This window comes from Chiroxiphia lanceolata, chromosome 8, assembly GCF_009829145.1.
Source record: "Chiroxiphia lanceolata isolate bChiLan1 chromosome 8, bChiLan1.pri, whole genome shotgun sequence".
NCBI lineage: Eukaryota > Metazoa > Chordata > Aves > Passeriformes > Pipridae > Chiroxiphia > Chiroxiphia lanceolata.
In genome coordinates, this window is record NC_045644.1 from 2,085,327 (window position 1) to 2,110,091 (window position 24,765).

The 24,765-nt window shown below is 40.4% G+C and overlaps 1 protein-coding gene across 2 annotated transcripts in view; it reads left to right on the forward strand.

Annotated features, from left to right (window-relative positions):
- WDR11 (WD repeat domain 11) overlaps positions 1-9,946 on the forward strand; it is a 40,091-nt gene extending 30,145 nt beyond the window's left edge. For both annotated transcript variants that reach the window (XM_032695152.1, XM_032695153.1), the window contains exons 20-29: positions 481-589; positions 1,342-1,404; positions 2,294-2,359; positions 3,065-3,236; positions 3,502-3,597; positions 3,939-4,104; positions 5,116-5,213; positions 6,087-6,232; positions 6,670-6,749; positions 7,773-9,946. In XM_032695152.1, coding sequence (XP_032551043.1) covers positions 481-589; positions 1,342-1,404; positions 2,294-2,359; positions 3,065-3,236; positions 3,502-3,597; positions 3,939-4,104; positions 5,116-5,213; positions 6,087-6,232; positions 6,670-6,749; positions 7,773-7,930 — 1,154 coding nt within the window. In that variant the 3' untranslated portion in view covers positions 7,931-9,946. The remainder of the gene's footprint in view (positions 1-480; positions 590-1,341; positions 1,405-2,293; positions 2,360-3,064; positions 3,237-3,501; positions 3,598-3,938; positions 4,105-5,115; positions 5,214-6,086; positions 6,233-6,669; positions 6,750-7,772) is intronic.
- Positions 9,947-24,765: the final 14,819 nt, after the last annotated feature.

Below are 24,765 nucleotides of genomic sequence, written 5' to 3' on the forward strand. Positions count from 1 at the left end.
CCTATCATTTTCATCTTATTTCTCTGCTAAGACAGACAGGTATTAAACTTCCCAACATCCTTTCCAGATGATGGGTGCTAATCTTGTATTATACAGTAGAAACCACAGGGGCAGAACTAACCATGCATTTGGGTACAGCTTTCCTTGTTTTTCAGCATGCCCCTGTAGTAGCAATAATCATTGTATACAGCTCTCCTTCATGCCTCTATAATGTATTCCAGGAGTCTGTGGCTAAATCCAATGTGGAATGTCCTGAAATTCTCATTAGAGGATGGTTGATAACCCTGTTCTTTCTATGAAATGTTTTTGCCTGAGTGTAGAGATAAGCTTTTATATCTAGTAACCTGGGCTAGCTGTATGAAAAGACTGTTATTTATGATTTTCTCCTGCTGGCAAACAAGATGGGACATTTTCTGTTTCCTGAACACAGTGTTATTGCATATTAACCACTCCAAAATGAATCTTTTCCTTTTGTTTCAGAACCTGCCTGGTGTCCCTATCTGCTTGTTCCAAGGGCTTCATTAGCTTTAAAAGCATTCCTGTTACATCAGCCATGGGATGAGAAATATTCTCTGGATATAATGGACGTGTAAGAAGAAATATTTGTCTTATTATTTTTTAAATCCTACATATTTTGTTGGTCTTTCTGTGCAAAGAACTGTCAGGTATATAAGTTTTCTCAGTCTTCAGGACAGTCAAAAAGATAATAAGTTCAATATTTATTGCTAGAAGTAATAAATAGAAAAGCCTTTAAGGTCAAGTATTTTATTTATTTTGGCTTTCAGTAGCACTTGAAAACTGCCTCAGTAGCTATAGAAAACTACTCTCTGCTTTAAGGTACTGGCAATATTTTTAGGTCATTTACAGGTTATTTTAATAACTGTGTGTTCTCTTTGTTCTAGAAGTTAATGTAGTGGTCAGAGTTGTTCCTGAAGTGTAACTGGAAGTGATACTCTGATAATCTGATAGGCCTGTCTGTACATCTTCACAGGAGCACATTTTGTATCCTATATTGTGTTTGGGTACTGCCTGTGGGCACAGAATGATGCTCCAGGCATTGTCATTTTCATTGATTTTAAGGTTAATGAATAAAAGAAAAATGGGAAAAGAAAGATTGACACTGGCTCTGAGATTGAGAGAAAGCAAAACCAATCTTGCATTACTGTTTTGGAGCTAGGAACCAAAGAATCTTTCATGAGTGGCTTACCATAAAAATGTGAAAGATTGTTTCCTAATATGTTCTTGTGTTTTTTCTACTACTTCCATTTCAGGTAATTCTGTCATTTTGGTAATATAAGAAACCTTTTTCTTTTTTTTTTTTTTCTTTGTTTTTTGATCCAGAGGTTATCCAGAGAATGAAAATATTAAAAACCTTCTTCAAGAGCAGTTAAATTCATTGTCCAAGTAAGAATTTTCCTATTATTACTTGAGTAATGTCCAGAATTCTGAAAAGGCAAAAAAACTGAAGGTTGTGGCAATTCACAGCTTTAAGGAGAAAGAATGCTTTTTACCTCTCTAAAGATGAGCTTGAGTCATGACAAGCTTTTATTTTAAACAAAGTTAATTTTTATGTAACTCTTAAAATTGGTGCTTCAAAGATGCTGATTAGTGTCAATATATATTTGGAGCTGACCAGTGAACATTTGGAATTTTTTAAGCAGTACTTCCCAGGGATGTGTGGTTCTTTTGATGTTGGTCCAGGCACTGCTACTTAAATACTTCAGGGTTTGTTAGGATATTTAATTCTTCTCTGAGGAAGAAAAGACAAACAATTCTAAAAATCCTTTATTGAAGAGATATTTCAGAATAATGTTCATGCACATTGCTCTGCTTGCACAGCAAACAGATTTTGACATTCCATTTAAACCATGAAAATTGTAGTTAAAGCTTCCTTTAGTAGGACAGAAAAGGTAACAGCATATTTCTACCCAGTCTGAAACATATGTAGGAAACCTAAATTCATGCATGTGTATCCTTTATGAATTATTAGTAATTGAATTAATACTGGAATTAGTAGAATTAGTGCAGAATAATTTATGGCTTTGTATACATCCTTGTGCTGTTTCCCTTTATTGCAAGGACAGGGAGTTCCTCATGGACTCACTGGACTTTGCTCCTTGACATCAGTTATATCTCAAATTATATATAACTGTTTTCATAGATTTTAATTCAGAAAGGAAATTGAGGTTTGATTTTTTTCAGTTTGTATATGATATAACCTGTTAGTGCTGGAAACCAACCAGCCAAAAACACTTGCACAGCATTTTATTATTTGTGGCCTTCTCTTTTGCAGTGACATAAAGAAACTTCTGCTTGATCCAGATTTCACTCTCTTGCAAAGATGTCTCCTGGTTGCCAGGTAGTTGAGATTAACATAATTTTACCAAATGTTTCCTGGTTAAATCTTGATGCTCTTAATACATATGAGTGAGCTAAATTTTAGATACTCAACCAATTCTTCTTTAACTCCTGAACTGCTTTGTCACCCATGTACTAGAGAGTTTTTAGGACCAAGAATGGAGATTTTACCTTACTGAAACATAATTTTATTTGCTTAATGGATACAGAGAACTTCCCTCAGTCTTGGTGGTACTTTTACAAATGCAGTTCAGCCACCTGTGTTACATTTTAGTTGTACAAGACCCAAAAATGTCAGTCAGAACTTTCACAATAGATTATATGCAAACAGGGGTGGGCCTGGTTTTTATTTCAAATGTGTTTGTTCCCTGTGGTTCTTCTGCCTAAACTGAACTAATTTTAGTCTGTCTGTACTGAAAGATGTTTTTCAAACTTAGTAGCTTGTGGTTGAAAGAAGATACTACTGATTAAGCATAAAATAATAATAAATATCAATTTCCACTTATTTCTGTGCTGAACATTCCCTGAGCTTAATTGCTAATATGACTTTCCTTACTCTTCTCTTGTAGTTTGTCCCATTAATGCAAAGTACTTGTGATCTCCACAAGAATGCATTGATTTTGTAAAAAATTAAATGTGTCGTATTTTTATGTGACAGATGAAAAAAATACAAACCTGTTTGACATCCTGATTTGTGTCTTCTCAGGCTGTATGGGGATGAATCTGAACTGCATTTCTGGACTATTGCTGCCCACTATTTGCACAGCCTGTGCCAGGAAAAACCTGAGAAACCAAGAGACACAGCAGTCCCTCAGGAACAGCTGGTTAATCCTTTGGATATCTGCTATGATGTACTGTGTGAAAATTCCTACTTCCAGGTATTTCAAAAAGTCCAAAACCAAATTTAATAAGAATGTCATCAGCACAATAAACACTCAGTGTTGTAACCTTCTTATCCTAGAGCATTTCCCTGGACATATTTCTCTTTTCTTAGTGACATACCACTCTGGATTAAATCATTCCCCGTTACTTAAAAACAGATGATGTTCCAAAAATTCTCAAAATACTTACATGTCTTTTAAATGCTTTTTTTATTTCTTACAGTAGACTTATATTTAAAATATTTTTTCCTCCTTCATCCAGAAATTCCAGCTGGAAAGAGTAAATCTCCAGGAAGTGAAGAGATCAACATATGATCATACCAGGAAATGTGCTGATCAACTTCTCCTCTTGGGCCAGGTTTGTGGGTAATATTTGAATTTTTTATTCTTCTTCTTCCCCTGTCTGTTTAAATGTTCCTCTTCCTTTTATAACTCTACAAAAGGAAATAAATGGCTATAAATAAAAATTAATTCCACATATTAATTTACATTATATTCATGATGGGTTTTAAGTGCTATCCTTACTATGGATGCTTTATTGAAATAGAATCTTAATTATTGCTACACCAGTAGATATTTTTATAGTCTGGTTTAGAATAACTTTCATTTGCTCCAATGTCTTAAAAAGGGTAAAAATTGAAAGACTTTTAAACAGAAGTGAATATGTTGTGGTCAAAGTTCTACTTTTTCTCTTGCCAGACTGACAGAGCAGTGCAACTGTTGTTAGAAACCAGTTCAGAGAATGCACATTATTACTGTGATTCACTCAAAGCTTGTTTGGTCACAACTGTCACCTCATCAGGTCCCTCTCAAAGCACCATTAAACTGGTAGCAACCAACATGATAGCCAATGGAAAGCTTGCAGGTAAAGTATCACTTTCTGTTTGCTTATAAACTAGCAATTCTGATCATTATTAAGGGTGCCAATAGAAACAGGAGAGCAGAGAGTCCTGTTGTAGTAGATCTATATGCTGCATATGTTACAGCTTGTGCTACCTTTTTGAGTTAACACAAGTTAACCCAAAAATAATCAGTAACTCAGTTATAAAGTTCAACTGGTTTTGATTCATTTTCGTTGGAAAAGTTACTTCTGGAGTAGATCTTGTGGCAGTTGTTTGCAGAAAAGAAGCTGAGCACATCAAGGTATGTATTTTCCACTTTTCCAGTTAAAGAATTGATTAAAATTTGGTGTCCTGTTACAAAGATGAAATATGGACTTGGTTTCCTTTTTAGTTCAGACCTTGTTTCAAAACATGTGTTTTCTTACAAGTACAGGTTAATTTTGCTTCATGCAGGAGCTGTTCACCATATAACAATTGACTGAAATGCTCAAAGACATGCAGAGAAAGTACCAATGTCTGTACTTGTCTGGAAAAATACTTTCCACTCAGTAGACAAGTAACACTTCACTGTCAATACATTATGGGCAACATTGTAAATTAAGTAAATACATTTCATGGCTAATCCTTTATTTTAATTTAAAGACCATTATCTCTTTATGATGAGAAATCCTGTGAACCCCTTGTCATTTTTACTTAGAGCAAATACAAGTGAGAGCTTTGTGTGGGAAAAGATCCAGTAGCTGACACCCAGAAGTTAGGAGTTTTCAACATCTTTGTGTGCTAAGAAGGAAACAGAGATGCTTTTTGGGGGATGAATGACCTGATCACACTTTTTTCCCCCCTAACTTACTCTCTGGAGTGGTTTTTGTTCTCCAGAGGGTGTCCAGCTGCTGTGCCGACACCCAGAAATTAGGAGTTTTCAACATCTTTCTGTGCTGATAAGGATACAGAGATGCTTTTTGGGGGGGGATGAATGACCTGATCACACTTTTTTTTCCCCTAACTTACTCTGTGGAGTGGTTTTTGTTCTCCAGAGGGTGTCCAGCTGCTGTGTCTCATCGACAAGGCTGCTGACGCCTGTCGCTACCTGCAGACCTACGGCGAGTGGAATCGTGCAGCTTGGCTGGCAAAGGTGTGTCATTCCCCAGCTTCCAGTTTGCCAAACTACCTCCTCAGCATATGTATGAAGGCTGATGAGGGTGCTGAAGTGCTCTAAAGTTAAATAACTGAAAAGTTAAATCAGTTTGAAATACCATCATCAGTTCTTCCCATGTCTTAAGATCCAATGAGCCAATCCATTCAATCAGCTTTGGCAGGTTCTTCAGCCTTTTAACTCCACAAAAAGGGCCTAAAAAGGGTTGGAATACTCAATTTTCTAATTTTTGAGCAGTGGTTTGTGAGGTTGCCTATAGCTGCAGCAGTACAAAGTTTGTAATGATCTACAAATCCACTTCTGGAAGTCAGTAAGCAACTAGGCAGTGGATTTGTGCTGAGCTCCATGTGATGTGTGCTCATTTCAAACTTAGCACCACTCATCAATTTGCATCACCACCTGTTTTGGTTTGCAGACATAATTACAGTAAGACTGCCTAGACACAGCATTACCTCCCCACGTTATAATTGGCAGGAGTCAGTAAGGATTTTTCATTGTCTCTGAGGAAGTTTCTGGTATGTTTCCTGAAGAAAGCATGGCAAATTTGTACTCAGATTTTCTACATGAGTGAATCCTGCTTTTAAGAAAAATAAAGGTGTTTTGTCCTTAAGTCTTCAATAAGGGGTGAAGATTTCTAACTTCTTCATACTTGGGACTATAAAAAGCTTGGGGTAAAAATAACGTTAATGACATGTAAAAATTCAGTGACCCGAGGGGAGTACTTTTATACCTAGATATTTCTCAACCCTTCTTTATGTTGTATTAATTCAAGGGATAGGTGTACTTTTTATTAATAACTGATAGTTTCAGCAGCTTTTCCTTCTGACACCTTGGCTTTCCCACCTCCCCAAGGTCCGTTTAAACTCGGAGGAATGTGCTGACGTGCTGAAGCGGTGGGTGGATCACCTTTGCTCTCCACAAGTCAACCAGAAGTCCAAGGCCATTCTTGTCCTCCTGTCACTTGGATGCTTTACCAGAGTGGCAGAGATGTTGCACAGGTAAACATGGAACAGCACAACCTGTATTTAATTTTGTCCAGAATCAGACAAGATGTAGTGACTCAGATGTCAAGGGGGACTCTGCAGTTCCTGACATTTGTTTCTCCTTTAGCATGTTTTTCTGGAATTAACTTCAACCTCAGCAGTGCATCATTTCTGTAGGCTGCAACTGCTACATTTTTAAATTTACTGCAGGCTTTAAGATTGCAAGCACCCACTGACCAAGCAGCAATGATTTGTAGTAACTGTGATTTTTTTCTGAGTAACTTGAGCCTTGATCTTTCAAACTGCATCAAATGCAAGTTACTTTGAGTGCAAGGGAAGATACACAGAGGTTTTCTAAAACTTTCTTACAAGTGTTTTGGTGCAATGTCCTGGAATACTTTCCTGGTTTGTATGCTAACAAATGATTCTCTCTTTTTTTTCCCATTTCTCAGCATGAGGTACTTTGATAGAGCAGCTTTATTTGTAGAAGCTTGTCTGAAGTACGGGGCATTTGAAGTTAATGATGATACAAATATCCTTTTCTTTGAAATCCTGTCTGCATCTGTGTGGTCATACACAGTTGAGTATGTGTGAACCTATGTTAGATGAACTAATCTGCATAGAAATAGGAGTTCCAGCTTTTATCTTCCAGGTTGTGCAACTTGGGGGAAGTATAAAGAAACAAGTAAAAAGGTGTAATTTCCATTATTACCTTGTCCTGATGACCTGTGAGGTCTGAGGTCTGGAATACAAACTAAAACTGAAAAAAATACAGTGATAGGAGAGAAAAGAGGGGATGATAAAATGTTCTTGGAAATAATTGCTGCAGCCTGTATAGTGCAATCAGTGGTTCACTTTATGTCAGGAAAAAAAACCCCTTTCTTGAACCCCTTTGTACACCATAATATTGTTTCAGTGACTGATGTCCTTTCTGAAGGAGTCAGTTCTGAGACAGTGCAAACAAAGAAACTAAAGGTCCCTATCAATGAGCTGAAAATGCAGTAAGTATCATAAGAGGTGGCTAAAGAATTGCTCACTAAAATCTGCACATCTGACCTGGTGTTCTGGAAACACTGAGCAGTGTCTGCAATTTTTGTACTGTATGCAATAAGTAATAATGCATAATAATATTACGTATGTAAGTGATACCTGATCCTGGTTTGTGGAGTCATTACTGATGTCACCTTGTAAATAAAAAAAGCCACTAATAAGTCATGTAGATAACTCAGAGTCTAATTAACAAACAAATCCTATAATGTGACCTTATTTTTTTTTTTAATTTCTATTCAAAGTTACACCATTGTGTCATGGTAGGTATTTATGCATATCTGAAATGTATCTGTTGTAGTTTATATCACTCTACACATTGCTTGATATTCATTCAACAATAGGATTTAAAGCAACTTTGTTCTCTTTATTTGTGCTGAAAAGTATTGGATTAACACAACTGACAGCCATTTCACACCGGGGGAGCAAAGGAGTAAGAAGGAAAAAAAAGGCTTCTGAGTTTTTTCATTGTGCTGTTAATTTGTGTTTTCCTTAATGCTTCATTTACATAAATTGATCCATGCTGTGTATGCAGATTATGCCAGAAGCTTGAAGCTGCTGGGCTTCAAACAGGGAGCTGTTCTCTTTGCCTCCAAAGCAGGAGAAGCTGGGAAAGAGTTACTGACTGAACTCAAACAGCCCAAGGAGGAGGTGACACAGGAGTAAGAATTTCATGTTTATGAGCTGATCTGGCTTGTCAGACTGAGATTCCACTGTGTGAAAATACATCTTTCTCTTGGATCACTCTAATAGCTGATTTGTGTGATTTGAGCCCATACTGTTAAATGTGTTTGAAGTCAGAATTAAGAACTGTGGCGTTGTTTCTTTTTGTTAAAATTATCTCCACTTTCACAAGAGGGGAAAGAAGCCTGTGATAAAATTATACAAGAATATTTCAACTTCTTCAGCTGTAGCAGGAATAAGATTTTAAAGTGTGCTGAAAGAGTTGCATACCTGTGTAAAAGTCCAGTCCATTTACTTCTAGAAATCAAACCTTTATAGGACTTCAGTACTGTTGTATTTATATGTATAAATGATTGAGCCTGTACTATAAAATTATAAATATATTTAAAAATAAACACAGATCACAAAGCACACGGTTCTTCCCTGGAACATTGTGTTTTCTCAGTCCAGTTTTTCAGTTTAAAATTCCTGTTATTTTAGATCAGTTCACTGTAATGTCATTTCATAACTGTCTGGAATGGAATCTGTAACAGGTTCACTTACCAATGTTACTCTCCTGACATTCCAAAAATCCATGAAATGTCCTTTTTTTTCAATTAAGGTGTTGTTCTGTTCCATGTCATTTTTAAGTGTGCACTCCCTGCACAGCTTGGGAACTAAATTCTGCCTTATGTTGCCTGGGTCATCGGATCAAAGGCTGGGAGAAGTATCCCAGGAGCATCAGGGTGGGCTCCTGCAGGACAGGCAGGACACTGCTGGTGCTGTCCCAGTCACTGTTTTGTTTGTTATTTGAATGTGTGATTAACAATATGGTCCAAAAAGCCAAAATTCTGGCTTTTTCATTAGATCCTTCTAACCCTAACACATCTGATGATCCAGATACTCGAGGATGCCACCAAAATCATATCCTCCCATTTGTGTGCCAGCATTTCAGTATTTAAGTATTTGTTTGCATTATTGTTTCTTGTGTCAGATGTATCTTTTCTGTGTGTTACTGGTGAGGAATTTTACAGCTGGGGAGCTGTAAAAGCGACATTGCCCTTGCAAATTGAAGACTGTGGCGTGGGAAAAATAGTCTGGGCTAAAAAATTAAGTTCTTCCTTTTCCCACCTTTTTGGAGCTACTGAAGTTTAATATGTTGTAGTGAAAAAAATCCTGTAAAATGTCTCTCATTTGAACGTAATTGGTGGCTTATCTACTTATCTAATCCAATCTACATTGGATTCTCCTTATGCTTGAGTATTGTGGATATGTGTTCTACATTCCTTCCTGGAGGAGCATCAGCTTTGGGACATCTCTAACTGCACAAACTTTTTGGTTCAAATCTAAAATAACGTTTCCAATAAAACTGGAAAGGTTGGACTTGTCAATAATCTTGTTGAATATAAATTGAAAACGTGAGTTTCATCATTCTGAGTAGAAAAGTGAGAGTTATAATTGCAATGTATCTTCTTTTTTCCTGCCACATCTTACATAGATCATAAAATACTTTGTTCAGTGTATGGTGAACTGTGTTATATAGTTACTGTAGCTTGGGAAAATAAGTACACAAGAAAATTTGCCTTAAGTATTAACTGTTGAGAAACAGAATTAAGTAAAATTTGACTGTCATTACCAGTGGCCTAAATTCTGTCTCACATTGACCACTCCAACACTCCTCAATCCCTGCTCTTATTTTTCCCAGCAGTGCTCATGGATGGGGTTACTCCAGAGTTACTGTGAGCACACACAGGCTTGTTCTGTGACAGATCACATTCAGTTGTTTGTCAGTGAGTCTCTGGAATAAATCTGCTTTAATATGCACTTGGATTTGTAATTAATGTTTTTAAAGAAACACATTTCAAAGGCCTTTTAATACTGAATGTTTCTATAAAAGTGTACAGGCTGCAGTACACTGTGTGACATCCCCTTGATGATGAAAATGGAGTGTAAAAGTGATTGAAAAGTTTATTTAGATAATGTTGCAGTCTCACTACAATAATAAAAAGATTTTTAAAATCTCTGTGTGTCTTGATTTAATACAACACCATCATCTGCTGCCTTGGGATTGAATGTTATTGTGTAACCATTGTCATTGTGCCTTCAGGACAGGAACAATGCTCAGGGCTGGGTTTAACAGGGGAAGTGATTATCCTTTGTACAACTGAGTCACATTTTCCATATTAGTACTAATGAAACATTGTGTTTGTGTCATATTAATTCCCAAGCTTTACTAGCAAACATAAAATTTGTGTGGGTTAAATTAGAGCAGGACATGGGCTGCACATCCTGATTTTTGAAAAGCACGGAAATAAGTGATGAAAGAAAATCCCTCCCTTTCTGTTTTTATGCTGCCCCATAAACAGTCTTAGAAAGAAAGGCAAGTTGAGGTTTTCTTTCAGTCTTGAAAATCTTAGATGAGTGATTATGATTATGTGATATTAGGTTTATTTCCATGCTATTTGCTGAAATTTTTGGGCCCCTTTCATATGTTAAAATTCCCCTTCCACCTTTCTGTTTTCTCCTCCTTCCCTGTGAATGTACCAGCGGAATATGGGATCCAGGATGATGGGAGAGGTGCAGCTCCTGAGCAGGGAAACCCAGGGTTATCTGTCAGACAAACTCAGCAGGTGGTAAAGGCAAGGTTGTCAAATACTTCTTTATTGGCCCAGCTTAATGGTTTTCTTTTTGAGAATCACATCCCCAAGTTGAAAATACCTTTTTTTCCCATGTCATTGTCGCTGCTACTTCATTTAGCAAATGCTCCTGCAGGTCAGTGCAGTTCCCACTGACAAACTCCCTTTCAGTGGCTGCTTTCCAGAGGGTTATGGAGTGATAATATTCTGCATTGTTCAAACCAGATGCCAACAGGTGTTTTTTAAAAAAGAAAGGCAGTGTTATTACTTTTCACCCCCGTGTGGCAGGAGATTAATAGAGTTATATTGCACTTGCCTGGCTCCTATTTCACTTGCTGTAACTAATAAAAAGCTGTAGGCAACAAATCTCAGTTGCAAGAAGAAGAAGGTCATCTTTGTGCTTTTCTTTTGTGAGTGGTCACTTTTTTCAAACACTTGTTTTGTGTTATGGCCCTCGTGAGTCAGTCCTTTTTTACTCTGAGCCTGCTTTTGGAATCCAACCACAGATTCACAAATAATAGTGTATTTAGGTGACCCTTTGAAAATTATCACAGGCTCTGTATCCCATCTGGAATTTACTATGCAGTTCTTTTCTATTGCTTCAGCTCTAGCATTTTCTTGTGTTAGGGAAAACTAGCAAGATTGCTGCTGCAGGTGTCATTTTCATTTTCATTTGAATCTTATCTTCTTGTCTCCTAAATGAACTTTTTCCTGATGTTTGGTAACCAGCTCCTTTTCTTTTTGCAGAATAGAATTGCCTTGGGAGCAAGAGAACATGTATTGAAGCAATGGACCTAATGTTTGGAGAACAACTGGGGATCCTTGGGGTGGAAAATATGGTAATAATAATAAAAAATAATAATAATAACTGTCCTCTTTAATATAATTTCATTTGCCTTAGAAAGTCCTTGCAAAGTAGCTATTCCAGATGAATTTCTGGGGGATAAGGGCATCCTGGGCACTAGCCATTAATACAGCAGTTTGGATTCTTGTTGCACAAGAATTCCACTTCTTTTCCTGCCAGATAAAGTGTCTTTATCTAAACCAGAGAATTATGAGCGTTGAAAGCCATATGAACATAAGCTGATATTTTAAGAATAATTTGATCTTTCTTCATAATCAGAAGGACTTCTGAGTTATTTTTGGCCTGTGTTGACTGAGAACAAAATCAGAAAGCCTTTTCTTGGCCTCTCAGGAGGACCAGGCAGGGATTTTCTAATTAAAGAGGTCCTGGCTGGAGAGGTTTGTGGCTGGAGAGAGGAGACTTGGCTGGACTGCCCTGACTGGGAGGGTTTCCACCTGCAGCCAAAGCCACGTGCTGAAGGAAGGTTTCTCTGAGCATCCACATCTCAGCTGAGCCAAGATCATCCCTGTCATTACTCTGCAGCTTCTTCTGAACAAGTTAAGGTAAGCCAGTTCTTCTCTCAGATATCAGCAATATTAATTATTTTTTACCCTTGACTAACAGGAGAATTCCCCCAAATGCCTTTTCTGCTCTTAATTCTTCGAATTACCTGGCACATTTTTGCAGCTTTTTGGCTGTCCCTGACGTCTTTTTTTGAATAAGGGAGTGTGTGCTGTCCATCTCTCAGCTAGGACCTATGTAGTTGCACAGGCCCAGGGCTCCTCCAGTCCCTCTGGAGCTTGATCCATGTGGAATGTGCTCTCCTGCCCTCCTTCACCTCCCTCACACCCACCCTGCTCTCCGACATCCCCACTCACGTGTGGTGCTTGTGTGGCAGAGTCATCAGCAGCAGGAAATCATTAAAAGGGAAAAGACAATCCCAAAACACACACAAACACACACAAAACCAAACCAAAATCCAACCCAACCAGCCAAACAACAGCAACAACATCTGCTTGCTTGCATGCCATCCTTCCCTGGCACAACTGATTGGTTTGGAGTACTTGTTTGCTTGTTTCTTAGTTCCTGACAGACCAGAAATTCTATTTCCACAGTCTGAGAGGATTGATATAAAATTATCAGTGTCAGTTTTTTTACTTTCTCTCTGTTGCACAACTAAATACTGCAAAATACTATACAAATAACACCTGCAAAATACTATACAAATAATGCTGGCAAAATACTATACAAACCAGCTCTATTTGTGAAAAGAAGGCAGGCATAGCCATTTCTCCAAACTGGAACAAAGTGGAGTATTTTCTTTCTCCCTTACCTCTAGAAAAATAGTTCTTAAATACTTATCAAGCCATGGAGACTTTTCTTTCTGACTGTTTCTTCCAGTTCTACTCTGTGGTTTACCTCAGGATCTGCAGTTTTTCCACTGCAAAGCTAAGCCTGGCTTTGATTAAAAGCCAGCTGAAAGGCAGATTAATGCATTGCAAGGAAAAGCAGCCTTGCTAATAGGAAAAGAGAGCAGGAAGGTAATTTGTCAGAGATCACCTGGTCCTGGATGTGATGTTTTCTGGTAGCAGCTTTTTCTCCCTGTAGGACTAAGCCAATGTGTGGGGAGTTTATTATTATTCTGTGCCACAACCATCTCATCAAAAAGCCAAGAGACATTCTTTGAACTGAGCTGAAATCATCTGTTTATCCTTTCTGACTGCTTTGCAGGCAAATTCCTCAGCCACGAGAGTGTTTGCAAAGCATGTTTTTCTCTTTCCCGTTCCACTACATTTTCACGTTTGATGGACTTTTGAAGTGTTTGTGTTTCTGTGAAATTCCAGCGTTTTGTGCTGATATCTGATGTGACTTCAGGAACACAAGTCCTGTGAGGAGCAGCTGAGGGAGCTGAGGTTGTTCTGTTGGAAGAAAAGAGGGCTCAGGGGAGACCTTGTGACCCTCTGCAACTCCCTGAGAGGGGGTTATGGCCAGGTGGGGTTTGGGCTCTTCTCCCAGGTAACAAGTGATAGGACAAGGGAAAACAGCCTCAAGTTGCACCAGGGAAGGTTAAGGTTGGATAGCAGGAAAAATTTGTTCACTAGAAGAGTCTCCTCAGTAAAGTGGTGGAGTCACCATCCCTGGAAGGCTTCAAAAAACAAGTGGATGTGGCACTTCACAATATGGTTTAGTGGGCATGGTGGTATCAGGTCAAAGGGTGGACTTGATCTGGGAGGTCTTTTCTCAACTTTAATGATTCCATGATTATTTAATTTATTACCATTATTATAATTATTATTATTATTGTTGATATAAATATTGTTGTTATTGTGTTTATCATTCTTTCCTCCTTACTGCCCTCAGTAATCTGTCACGAGCAGCTTCCCTCCACAGCTTCAGTTTTCCCTTATCCTAAGACTCCTTCCCCATCCCCTCTGGCTTTAAACTCACCATTAACAGCCCTAATAACGTGTTATTCCATTAAAATCCTGGAAGGAGAGTTTCCAGCTCCTGCAGGAGAGGGCAGCAGAGATCAGCAAATGGAGAGGTTTGGGGCCACTTGCGCAGGGAAACAAACTGAACCAAGGGCTCGAGTTTTTTCTTTCCTTCTATTCAGTCCTTAAGGAGTGGAAGCTTCCAGGCACCAGCCAAGCAGAAACAAGCAGATATAGATTTTAGTGGCAGCTGTAAATAGCTGCAGACTGTTGGGAAAGGAAAGAAGGGCATTGAGGTTGTCCAGTTTTCTTATAAGTAGGAGTTCAGGTCATTATTAAACAAAACCACTTGAAATCTGTTCTGATTTAGCAAGTAAGAAATGCTTGAAAATGCATTAATAAGTATGATCTAAAACATTATTTTGCATCTAATGCCTGCAGGGTAGGGTTTGCTTTTTTTTGCTTGGTGGCTTGTTGTGGTCAAGTCTTGTTCAGTTTATTTTTATGCTGAAGGATTTCCTCTCAATTCTTTACAGTAAAGGGAAGATTTTCTTCCTAGAAAGCACTGAGAGAAGATTTAATGCACACATAGAAATTTCAAAGTGTGTCCTGTGTTCAAGCAACAGAAGTGAACTGTTCCTGCAGTTACTTGGAGGATCAGAGGATGGTTGTGCCAATAATCCCCAGTAACTTCCTGGCAGCTTTTCAGTGATCACAGGACCTTGTTCTTCGTGTTTATGTGTTGGAAGAAGAAATGAGCAGAGAAAATTTATGACAGGAAAAGATCTCTCTGATGGTTTTCGAAGACACATCCCTCAGCACTTGCTGGTATGGCTGTTCCTGGTGAGCAGCAAATTGTTTGTGAATTTTAATATGATTTTAGTATATTTAAGTAAACTAAAAAGCACTGGGAGCACAATTGGCCAGAGGCACCGGTGTTGGGACAACAGATATGCTGGAATAATCTTTTATTATTGTTATTAAAGCTTCTAACTCTTGATTGACACACGAAACTCTCTTATCAGCTTCACAGTATCCCCTCTGAGGGGATACCAAACTGAACAACTTCTTTTTCAATGTGTATTTATCATGGTGCTTAAAGCTCTCCTTGAGATATTTCTGAGCCCAGAGCAGTTTCAGTTTAGCAGGAAGCTATCTCTGCATTTTCAGCTGGAAAACAAACACAGAAAAAGGTTGTTTGATGTTTAAGGTCCCTTCCAACCCAAACCATTTTATGGTTCTATGATCCTCCCACCTCTCCTGAACTTCCTCATTTTCTTACTCTTTCTGTATTGCAGGCTCATGAATTATATGGGTTTGTGGACCAGGAAGGTATGTTTGTACCTTGAACATCATTGACATCATTTCTCAAAAAAAGAGCACAGCTTGTCAGGAAGAAAATGCACAAAAACCCCTGAGGACACACATTGTGCAGTGTCTTTACAAAAGAAGGGTTTGTGACAAACAGGAGGGTGAATATTGGCTGATGCTTTCTTCAGATACAGATGATGTATTTTATGAAGCAAACAATTTTATTTTAAAGCACAGGCCTGGTCATGCTCACAGCATGAACCTAGGGATTTAAAAAGTGATTATATATGTATAAGGAGCTCATAGTCCTTATTGAACTGGTCCCCTCCCAGTTTGTATTTGGCTCTGGGCTCCTGTTTGGTGTCTCCCCCGGGGCTGGGGGGTGGCAGGGGGCAGTGCTGGCAGCTTCTGGGCTTCTGTGGCTGTTGGCTGGAGCTGCCCCAAAAGATGCCCCCGTGCCCATGGGTTTGGGGGCTGCTTTGTCTCAGCTCCTGGGAGCTGTTCTCACTTTGGGCTTGTTCTCCCAGGAGTCTGAGCAGGTAGAAAGGTGCTCTGAGTGATGAGGGTTACTGAGCCTTGAAGGCAGCTCAGCCTGACAGCAGCTGCACCCCAGGACAGGGATAAATTGCTTACATAAATAAAGATGATGCAAGCACTGGCAATGCCAGGGGAGCTCCCTCCCAAAAGCAATTCTGGGTTCACTAGTGCAGCCTTTGCTCAGCTCTCTTGTTCTAAGAGATCTGAGAGGTGATTTTCCCTCTCCCAAAAGCAAAGTTGGGCCACAAGGCAGGGCTACACCAGTTTCCCTGCTCTGTGCTTGTAGGTCTGGCTGTTTCTGGGGTTTTTGTCATTTATCTTCATGTGAGTCAGGAATATCTGTTTTGAGAGTCCATTTCCTTTTCTTTTTAACGTATCTCCTTCTTATGGTTTCTTGCTCTGTTGGTGGGCACTTCTAAAGAGGCCTTTTTGGTAGATTCATTCACAGGTAAGCAAAAATGTCACTGTTCATACTTGAGTGCTGGAAAGGCCAGAATGCTCATGAAGACAAGCAGCCTGATTAGAAATCAGTTCCTGACACTTCCACAGAACCAATTAACCAAGCTGGAACACCCTATCTAATGCTGGATGCATGGAACTGCTTGAGCACTGTCTGATGCGTGGGCATGGTGGGACAGTGGCAGAGGAAGCTGAAGCAATTTTCTCTAAGGCTTTAAGTAACTTTTGTCTTTTTTCTCCAACCCTCATCCTCGTGGATATCCATGGAATCCCGGAATGGATTGGCTTTGGCTTGGGAGGGACCTTAAAGATCATTGAGTTCCAACCCCCTGCCATGGGCAGGGACACCTTCCACTAGCCCAGGTTGCTCCAAGCCCCGTCCAACCTGGCCTTGGACACTTCCAGGGATGGGACATGCTGGTAGTCCAATGTCCTGTCTCTTTAGGTGGGTTTCAGAAAGGCTCTATGCAGGTAAGATGTGTGATTTTTTTCTTTTTGTTACAATATGCAGTGCAGCTACGTGGTGCTTTGCATTAAAATCAAAGGAATGACTACCAAATTCTGGATTTACCCATTTACCTTGGGATCACATTCTGAATACTGAGAGTCAGAATCTATATGGTCTATATTGTCAGTATTTTTTTGTGTTAGTAGAGTATTTTTCAGAGTAACTAAATGTAACTTTTAGAGAACTACCCCTCCGTATATCAAATATTTATGTGACTTCTAAAGTATAAAATTAGACTTGATGACAAAAAAATAAGGGAAAAAACCCACCAAATTTTTTTTATTTCTCTTTTTCAACAGTTACAGAGAGGTAGTTCTCTAAAAGTTACATTTAGTTACTCTGAAAAATACTAAGGCAAGAAAAACCCGACAATATAGACAATATTTTCCCCCATTTTTCTGACTCTCAGTATTCAGATTGTGTGATTTCAGTTTTAATCACCTTATTGCTGACAAGTGTCTCAACTGCTTTTTGAGATCCACTTGGTTGCTATTGATTTTTTTTTTTACTCACTGGTTTCTTATGAATAAGAGGAACTGGCTTTCTCCTGGCAGATCTTCCCCATCTTTTTCCTCTTTCAGTCCCTTAGAAATGATAACATGTTCTCACAGAGGAATGACTTACACTGAAAGGCTCAATTCCCTCCAAAAATCTTTCCTTCTTTTCATGTCTCTGTAGGATTTCAGCCTTGCCAGCTCGTCTCCCAAGTTCCATGCTGCTTATGTATGTCACTATTGAAGGCAGTTTTCTTGTCACTGTCTCTGTGGCAGAGGGTTTTTATGGCAGCAATTATCTCAGAATGAATACTTTGTTGGGATTAATGATTTCAATTAATGTCCTTTTGGTTTGGTTTTTTGTTGGGGTTTTTTTTGTTTGTTTTAAGTTTCTGTGTGCAAATCGTGGGCTGCTGTTTAATTTTGTCTTCCAAACTTTTAATTATTTGAAGTTTTGCTCTTTTCTACTAACAGTGTCACAGGTTCCCTGTGGGAGTCCAGGTCAGGATTCAGTAACAAAACCGAGTGAAGAGTTAATTGCTTGGGTTCTATCCCATCCTATTGTCTGCCCTCTGACCTAATAGTTAAAATCCTTAAAATGACATAGCTGATGGGAACAGTTGCATTCACACGAGGTGAATAATCTCCAAGAGAGCTTTTCAAATTCTCTGTGATGCATCTTCAGGATGTGACTGAGCAGAGCTTTCCAATTGCACCCCAGCTGAGGGTCTGCCCAAAGATTCCTTGTGTACCACGCCTTCCCTAAATTCATCCAAGTTATTCAAAGAGAATCAAATGGCAATGGATGTAAAAAAAAAAACAAAAGTCAGCAAAGAGAAGTCATATTTGCTTTGAAAGTTTGTAGAAAAGGGTTGGATTCTTTTCTGCGAGTTTGGCAGGTTCTGATTCAGCTCTGGCAGGAATTATTCAGGGAAAAAAGATGGATTCTGTGTGAGAGAGAGAGAGAAAATACACATAATTCCCAGGGAGTCTTGACAGTCTGTGCAATTATCCTGATTTCTGACATCTCTGGACAGTGGGAGAGGATAAAAATGAAGTTCATATTTGATATACATGAATTCTTATGGCAGAAAAGCCAGCTTGTCTCCCAAGGTGCCATGTGATGTGCCCCACAGTCTCTGGTAAGGCAGGAGGTCAGCTCTTAGATGCCCTCTCCAGATTTAGAGCCTCATTTAAAATTACAACTTCTGCTAAAAATCCATGTACTGTATTTCCAGACTGAACTGGCCCAAATTCAGCTTTTAGCCACTCACCATGAAGGCAGGCTGGGGGTGTTCTGTGTGCCAAAGCCAGGGGGGAGCTGCTGGGTGCCAGCCAGGTCCAGCCCCTGGGCCAGGGGGATTGAGTGGCACAGTGCCTGGCACTGCCAGGGTCCCCCAGCTCCCTGGCAGAGAGGACACATCATGTGGGCACAGCAGGATGGACCCACAGCCCAGGGTTGTCACTGCTGTCCCCCCTGCACACACAGTTTAATCATTTTACAATATCAGGCAAGTTACCTGCCCAAAGGAGAAAAAACCCAGACATGGATATGCTAAAAATATTTCCCATGCTGCTGATGGATAAAGAGTGATCACTAACCTGTCCTTGGCAACACATTTCAGTGACATTTCTATACAGAAATTATAGCTTCATCTCTTATTTTTAATGGGTATCAGGGGTTATAATACAGCTCAATTCAGGCCTGTAATGTTGCTCTCTGTTTCTGCGTGGTCTCCTAGAACGATGTTCAGGGGCAGCAACTTTCACTGCTCCCTTCTATGAGGCAACAAATATGGTGTTCAACACCACTGGACACAGAATAAAACCAAACATCCAGTGGCAGCTGTGACAGATATCCCTAAGGAATGTGATTCGCTTTAAATATTGTTTACAGACTGATTGATGGAGACTCTAAAGCACATCTGGCTTGATGCTGCAAGAACTCACTTTGTCCCGTGCTATCAAGTGAATCCAGAGCATGAATTCAAATTGAGTGGGAACATTATGATCATCAGTGTTTGCTGATGGATTTGTTTGTTTGGTTGGTTTGGATTTTTTTTTTTAAAGCAGAAGCTGCCATCTCTTCTAGCTGGCAAATCAGCAACTTTTACGAGCTATCATATTTTCCCATCTCGTACCCAGCAAAATCATTTTGCCGTGGCCGTTTTGCAAATTAAACTTTAATATTACGGGAAGGTTGTAACACATGTTTTCAGTCAGATGTGAAGCTATAACAGAGGGGGACACTCCTGGTGCAGTGCTTGGTTTCTGCTGCAGCACAGAGCGATGTCACCTGAAGGGCTGCACTGATCCATCTTGGTTCCATTTAATAGAAGAGGAGTTAAAGTGAGGTAAAGCTGAGCCAGTACCAATAAACAATTTACCATAGAAAGGCTTCTCCTTAGAACTGTTGACTCTACAATCTCAAAAGTGATGGCCCTGCCTTTCCTCTTGGCAGGAGGTTTGGATCCTACACCTTTCTCTGCCCCTCAGCTACCCTGTGGGCAGGTCACTTGATTTTTTTCTCTTCTGTGCAGGAAAAAAAAAAGTGAGGGTGATTTCTCTCTTCCTATAGCAAATTCTCTGAAACCAATAGATTAAAAAGTGCTACATAACAGACTAGGAGTTTACAGAGTGCAGATTCAGCACTGAAAAGACGAACAAGGCAGGTGGAAAACTATATCATGCATTTTATTACATATTCAGTGGTTATTATTGCAAAATCATGAGATGAGAAAAGTCTGCAGTGATCGTATTTTTTCCTGAACCTTTGCTGAGTCCTGCAGTGGCATCTCTTGTGAACATGATGTGTTTGCTCCCACTGATTCACTCACAGGTTGCAGTGCAGACACCTAAGGCTGCCCAAAACATCCCACGGGGAAGAAATTAAGGTTTCATAACAGACATAATAACATAATAACGAGATGTCAACACTCCCCAAATATACGACCCATTAGTGGCAGAGAAGGGTTCCTGTGACCCAAGTGCCCAAAGCAGCTCAGATGAGCTTTCCAAAGCAGGAGGGATCTTCTGGGAATACTGGTCAGGCTCTTCCAAACAGACATAAAGCAGGTTGGTTTCCTGAAAAACAGGATTTCACTAAAAATAAGCAAGAGGGATCATCTTAGGACAAGGCAAATGAAGCAGTTGGAAGAACTCGTATCCATAAAACTGTCCTCATCCTGATCCTTCCAGTGTTGTCTGGTGCAATTTTGTTTAAAAAAATGCACAAAATTCACCAAGATTTTCCGTGGCATAAAAGCAGCGAGACAATTTTCCAGTAAAAAAATTCAAGGTAGGTGGGTCAAAGGGGCCTGGGGAGTATTGTGGTGCATGGGATTTAGAATGACAGTGAATACCTCTGTCAGAATTGGCTGTTCAGAAATTAATTATCCCTCTCAAGCCCCCGAAGCTTTTGTTTAAATGCAGGTGGTCAAACTGTGTTCATCATCACTAATTCAGGCCTCAGAAATGCACAACAGGTTAGTGATAATTATTTTGATATTGATGAAATGCAAAGGTTGCATTTAGTAAAACACCTTGTTCTAAACTGGATCTGGTTTCCTCTATTAAGTTCCAGTTTTTCCTGCTGTATGTAAAATTTCATTCATACAAAGAAAAATATGGGTGGAACATATTACAGTTGTCGTGGATGATCTTTATAGAATTATTGGGACTTGCTGCTTATAATTTTCCTCTGGCAGCATTTTGAGCCCAAATTTAAAATCCTCTAAACAAAACCAAACCATGAGCTGCTTGAGGTGGTGACTGTTTTAGATTCTCTTTGATCCCTCTGCAGGCCCAGGCCTAATTTAATGAATTTGTTCATACATTTCAGTTTTTGTTTATTTTCAAAAAAGGTAACAAATTGGAATTAAAAATAATAGAAAATAGAAAAAAGAAGCCATACTGCTGGTTTTCTCCTAAGAAATCCTTTCAGATACACATTGGTGACACAAAATTAACAGAAATGGCCTCAAGTTGCACCAGGGGAGGTTTAGGTTGGATATTAGGAAAAATTTCTTCACTGGAAGAGTGGTCAGGCATTGGAACAAGCTGCCAAGGGAGGTGGTGCAAGTGAATGAAACTTTGCTGTATTCCAGCCTTCCCTGTCACATGAGGAAACAGAAATACTCTCTCTATTTATGATGGTAGCTGCAATACTGAGGAATGATGCAGCTCTTTGATTTGCAGTGTTGTTTTATACTTCATCTTCTAAGTTTAGGCAGGACAGAAGTTGCAAGACCTTCAGACAGCTTCTGGCCCACAGAACACTGAGAGTTTTGTAAAAAATCTGTTTGACCAAAAAGTGAGTTTTTAGTTGGCTAAAGTCCTGCAAATTTGTTTATCATCTTCTGAAAACAAGTTTATCTCTTACATTATCCCCTGAGAAGTATTCATAACTTCTGATCAGTCTGTGAGCCTGCAGTCAGTTGATAGGTTTGTTTGATGCTGTGGACCAGATAAAGGAAGAAGAGTCTTTCCTGTAGCCAAATCTCACCTGGGGCTGGTCTCAGAAGGTGAAAACTGAATAAAAGGTTTCATTTTCCCTAGAAAATGCAATTTGTTGGGACTGAAATTTTCATAGAATCATAGAATAGCTGAGTTGGAAGGGACCTGAAAGATCACCTCATTCCACCCCCCTGCCATGGGCAGGGACACCTTCCACTAGCCCAGGTTGCTCCAAACCCCTGTTGTCCATCGTGCCCTTGGACACTTCCAGGGATGGGGCAGCCACAGCTTTTCTGGGCAACCTGTGCCAGGGCCTCCCCACCCTCACAGGGAAGAATTTTTTGCTAATATCTAATCTAAACCTACTCTCTCTCAGTTTGAAGCCATTCCCCCTTGTCCTGTCCCTTTCCATCTTTCCTGTAGGCTGCCTTCAGCATCTGATTGCAAACCCACATCTTACAGCTAACATTTCCATGTCTAGGAAGGAACCTGGTCCAAGAGGACATCGGAGTCAGGTCAGCAGCCTGGAGGTCACACGTGCCTGAACACCTGGACACCAAGTTGTTAAATCCCCAGGAGTATTTGCTTTCCCCTTGCATTTGGGCAACAAAAAACTACAGGTAACTTTTGTCTTTCCAAGCTACTGCAGAATGAATTCCTGTTGTCTTGTCACTCCCAATTCAAAGTTCTTCCCTGACCTCTCTCTCTCTCCACTCCCATTTCCTCCAGCATCCTCTTTGTAGCTGGAATGGTGACTCAGGCTCAAGCCCTGCTGCATCTTTGCTGACTCAATATCTCACAAGAGACCTTTGCAATGTCTGGTTATATATAATATATAACCAATATCTCATGCAATAAGGCAACCAGGTCACCAGATTCTGAGCTGGGCCAGCAGGTTAAGGTAGAGAGCACAAGGCATTGGTCAATACTGCTCTCATCATCTCCAGAAAACTTTTCTCTCAAGTGGTTTATTCCCACTCCAAATCAGAGGAAGCCAAAAAGGGAGTGCTGACTTGAGGGCATCCACAGTGTGTATTTATTAAAAAGAAGCTTTCAAGAGAGGAATGTGTGAGCTAATGCAGTCCTAGAGCAACAGTAACTCGTGCTTCAACAAGTTGGGTGCATTTTTGTGTCTGTGGCTGATTACTTGCCCCTACTTGTCAATGCTAATGATCTCCTGCTAAATGAATGTTCAGATCTTAGTGGTCAAGAGACAACAACTGCCAGGCTGTCAGAGAATGGGTTTCCTCACACCTCTGGGCCAGTGAGGGGGAGTGTAAACACATTTATTTAGCACAAGGTTGGTTGGTGTCCAAGCATGTGACAGAAAAAACCCAAAAATGAGAGCAAAACCAAGACACATTTCAAATAACAAAAGCCCAAACCATCAGAGCATGTCATAATGCCCTTGTCATTTAACACCTTGAATCAAAAATTGCTAAGAGAGATTTTTGAATCTATATCAGAGATGTTTTATTTTTAAGGAAACTAGGGTACACATGTACTGGGAACAGCACAGATTGATTGTCCAAGGGCAGAAGGTTAAGTGATTGGCATCTCATGATCTCCTTACACTCTGGTTTAATGTCTGAAAAATATGTTTTCACTGCCTGCATAAATTACACTCTCCAGTTTATCTTAAGAGACGTTACCTTTCGAGTTTCAATTGGCATCCAGGTATTCCAGCCATGAACTCCTCCACACAGATCACACGGCTGAACTATTAAAAGCTTTTGTTAAGAGGGGGAAAAAGTATGCTCCTGAACTATTGGAAAGTTCAGGAGGTGAAAAAACATTTCCTGATTTGAAAATCAAGTGTCTCATCACAATGGTCATTTGGAAGCTGCAGCTGGCAGCTCTCACTTTGGGGAGGAGAATGGTTGTGTCTTTGACAGTAGTGAAGCAGCAGTGGATGTGTGATAGCTGGCAGTGTTCATAAAGACATGATTCTCTCTAAACTGAACTTTTAATTTAGTGTCAGCAGCTTTCTGAAGAAAATATTAAGGCACAAATGAAAATATTTCTAGAGAGAGCTTGATTTGGGGGGCAGAAGGAGTACAAGGGAGGGAGGGAGAATGATTTCTCAACTCTGTAGGGTAATTCTGGGAGGGACCTTAGTAGAGCTCTAGTCCAGCCTTCTGCTCTGAGAGGGTCAGCTCTGGGATCACAGCAGGTTGTGCAGGGCTTCCTGATCTGGTCTTGGAAACCTCAAAGGATGCAGACTCTCAGTCTCTTGGGGTAACCTGCTCCACTGGCCCCACAAGGGAAGGATTTCTGCCAGCACGTGAAGGCACTCGAGCCTGGGTATTTGAAGTCACGAGACAGTGTGACCAGTAGTGGCCTTTGAGACAATTCCCTTCCTGTGAAAAGACAGGAATGTACACCTTTGGTTTTTGGGGGCAGAACTTTGTCACTAGACCACACTGTTTTGGGAGAGTATTTATCCCACCTGTCCTGATGGAGCTACTCCAGCTGATGTGGGAGGTAAAGCAAGCAGGGTTCTGTTGGTTGGACCCCTGTAGGAAGGTAGCAGGCAGGAATTCTTGCTGGTGTTTTTCTTTGCAGTGTTTCACGTGGTGTCTTACCTGGGAGGGGTGCTACTGCCTGCTGGATGGAGCCCAGCAGGTAGGGCAGGGACAAAGAGGAGATGGCTCATGATGCCAGATGGAGCTTTTGCAGTCTGGTCCCTGTCTAGACTCAAGGAGCTTTCTGAGGGGTGTCAGGTGCCTTCAGGACCACAGAGCAGCTGATCAGGGTGTTAGAGGCTTTAAGCATGGGCTTTGCATGAGCTACCAGCTGGGAGTTTTGGGGCTGGGTCCTGGAGCCCACAGGGCACGACAGAGGAGAAGTTCCCCCTTTGTTTCACCTCCCTGTGCTGCGAAGATGCAGCAAGGGATGGAAACTGCGCCCAGGTTTCAACTTTAAACCCTGAGAACAGCTGAAGAGCAGGTCCAGGGAAGAGCAACAAGGCTGGGGAAGGGACTGGAGCACAAGTGCTGTGAGGAGAGGCTGAGGGAGCTGGGGCTGTTCAGCCTGGAGAAGAGGAGGCTCAGGGGAGACCTCCTCACTCTCTGCAACTCCCTGACAGGAGGGGGGAGCCAGGGGGGGGTTGGTCTCTTTTCCCAGGCAACCATCAGCAAGACAAGAGGGCTCGGTCTTAAT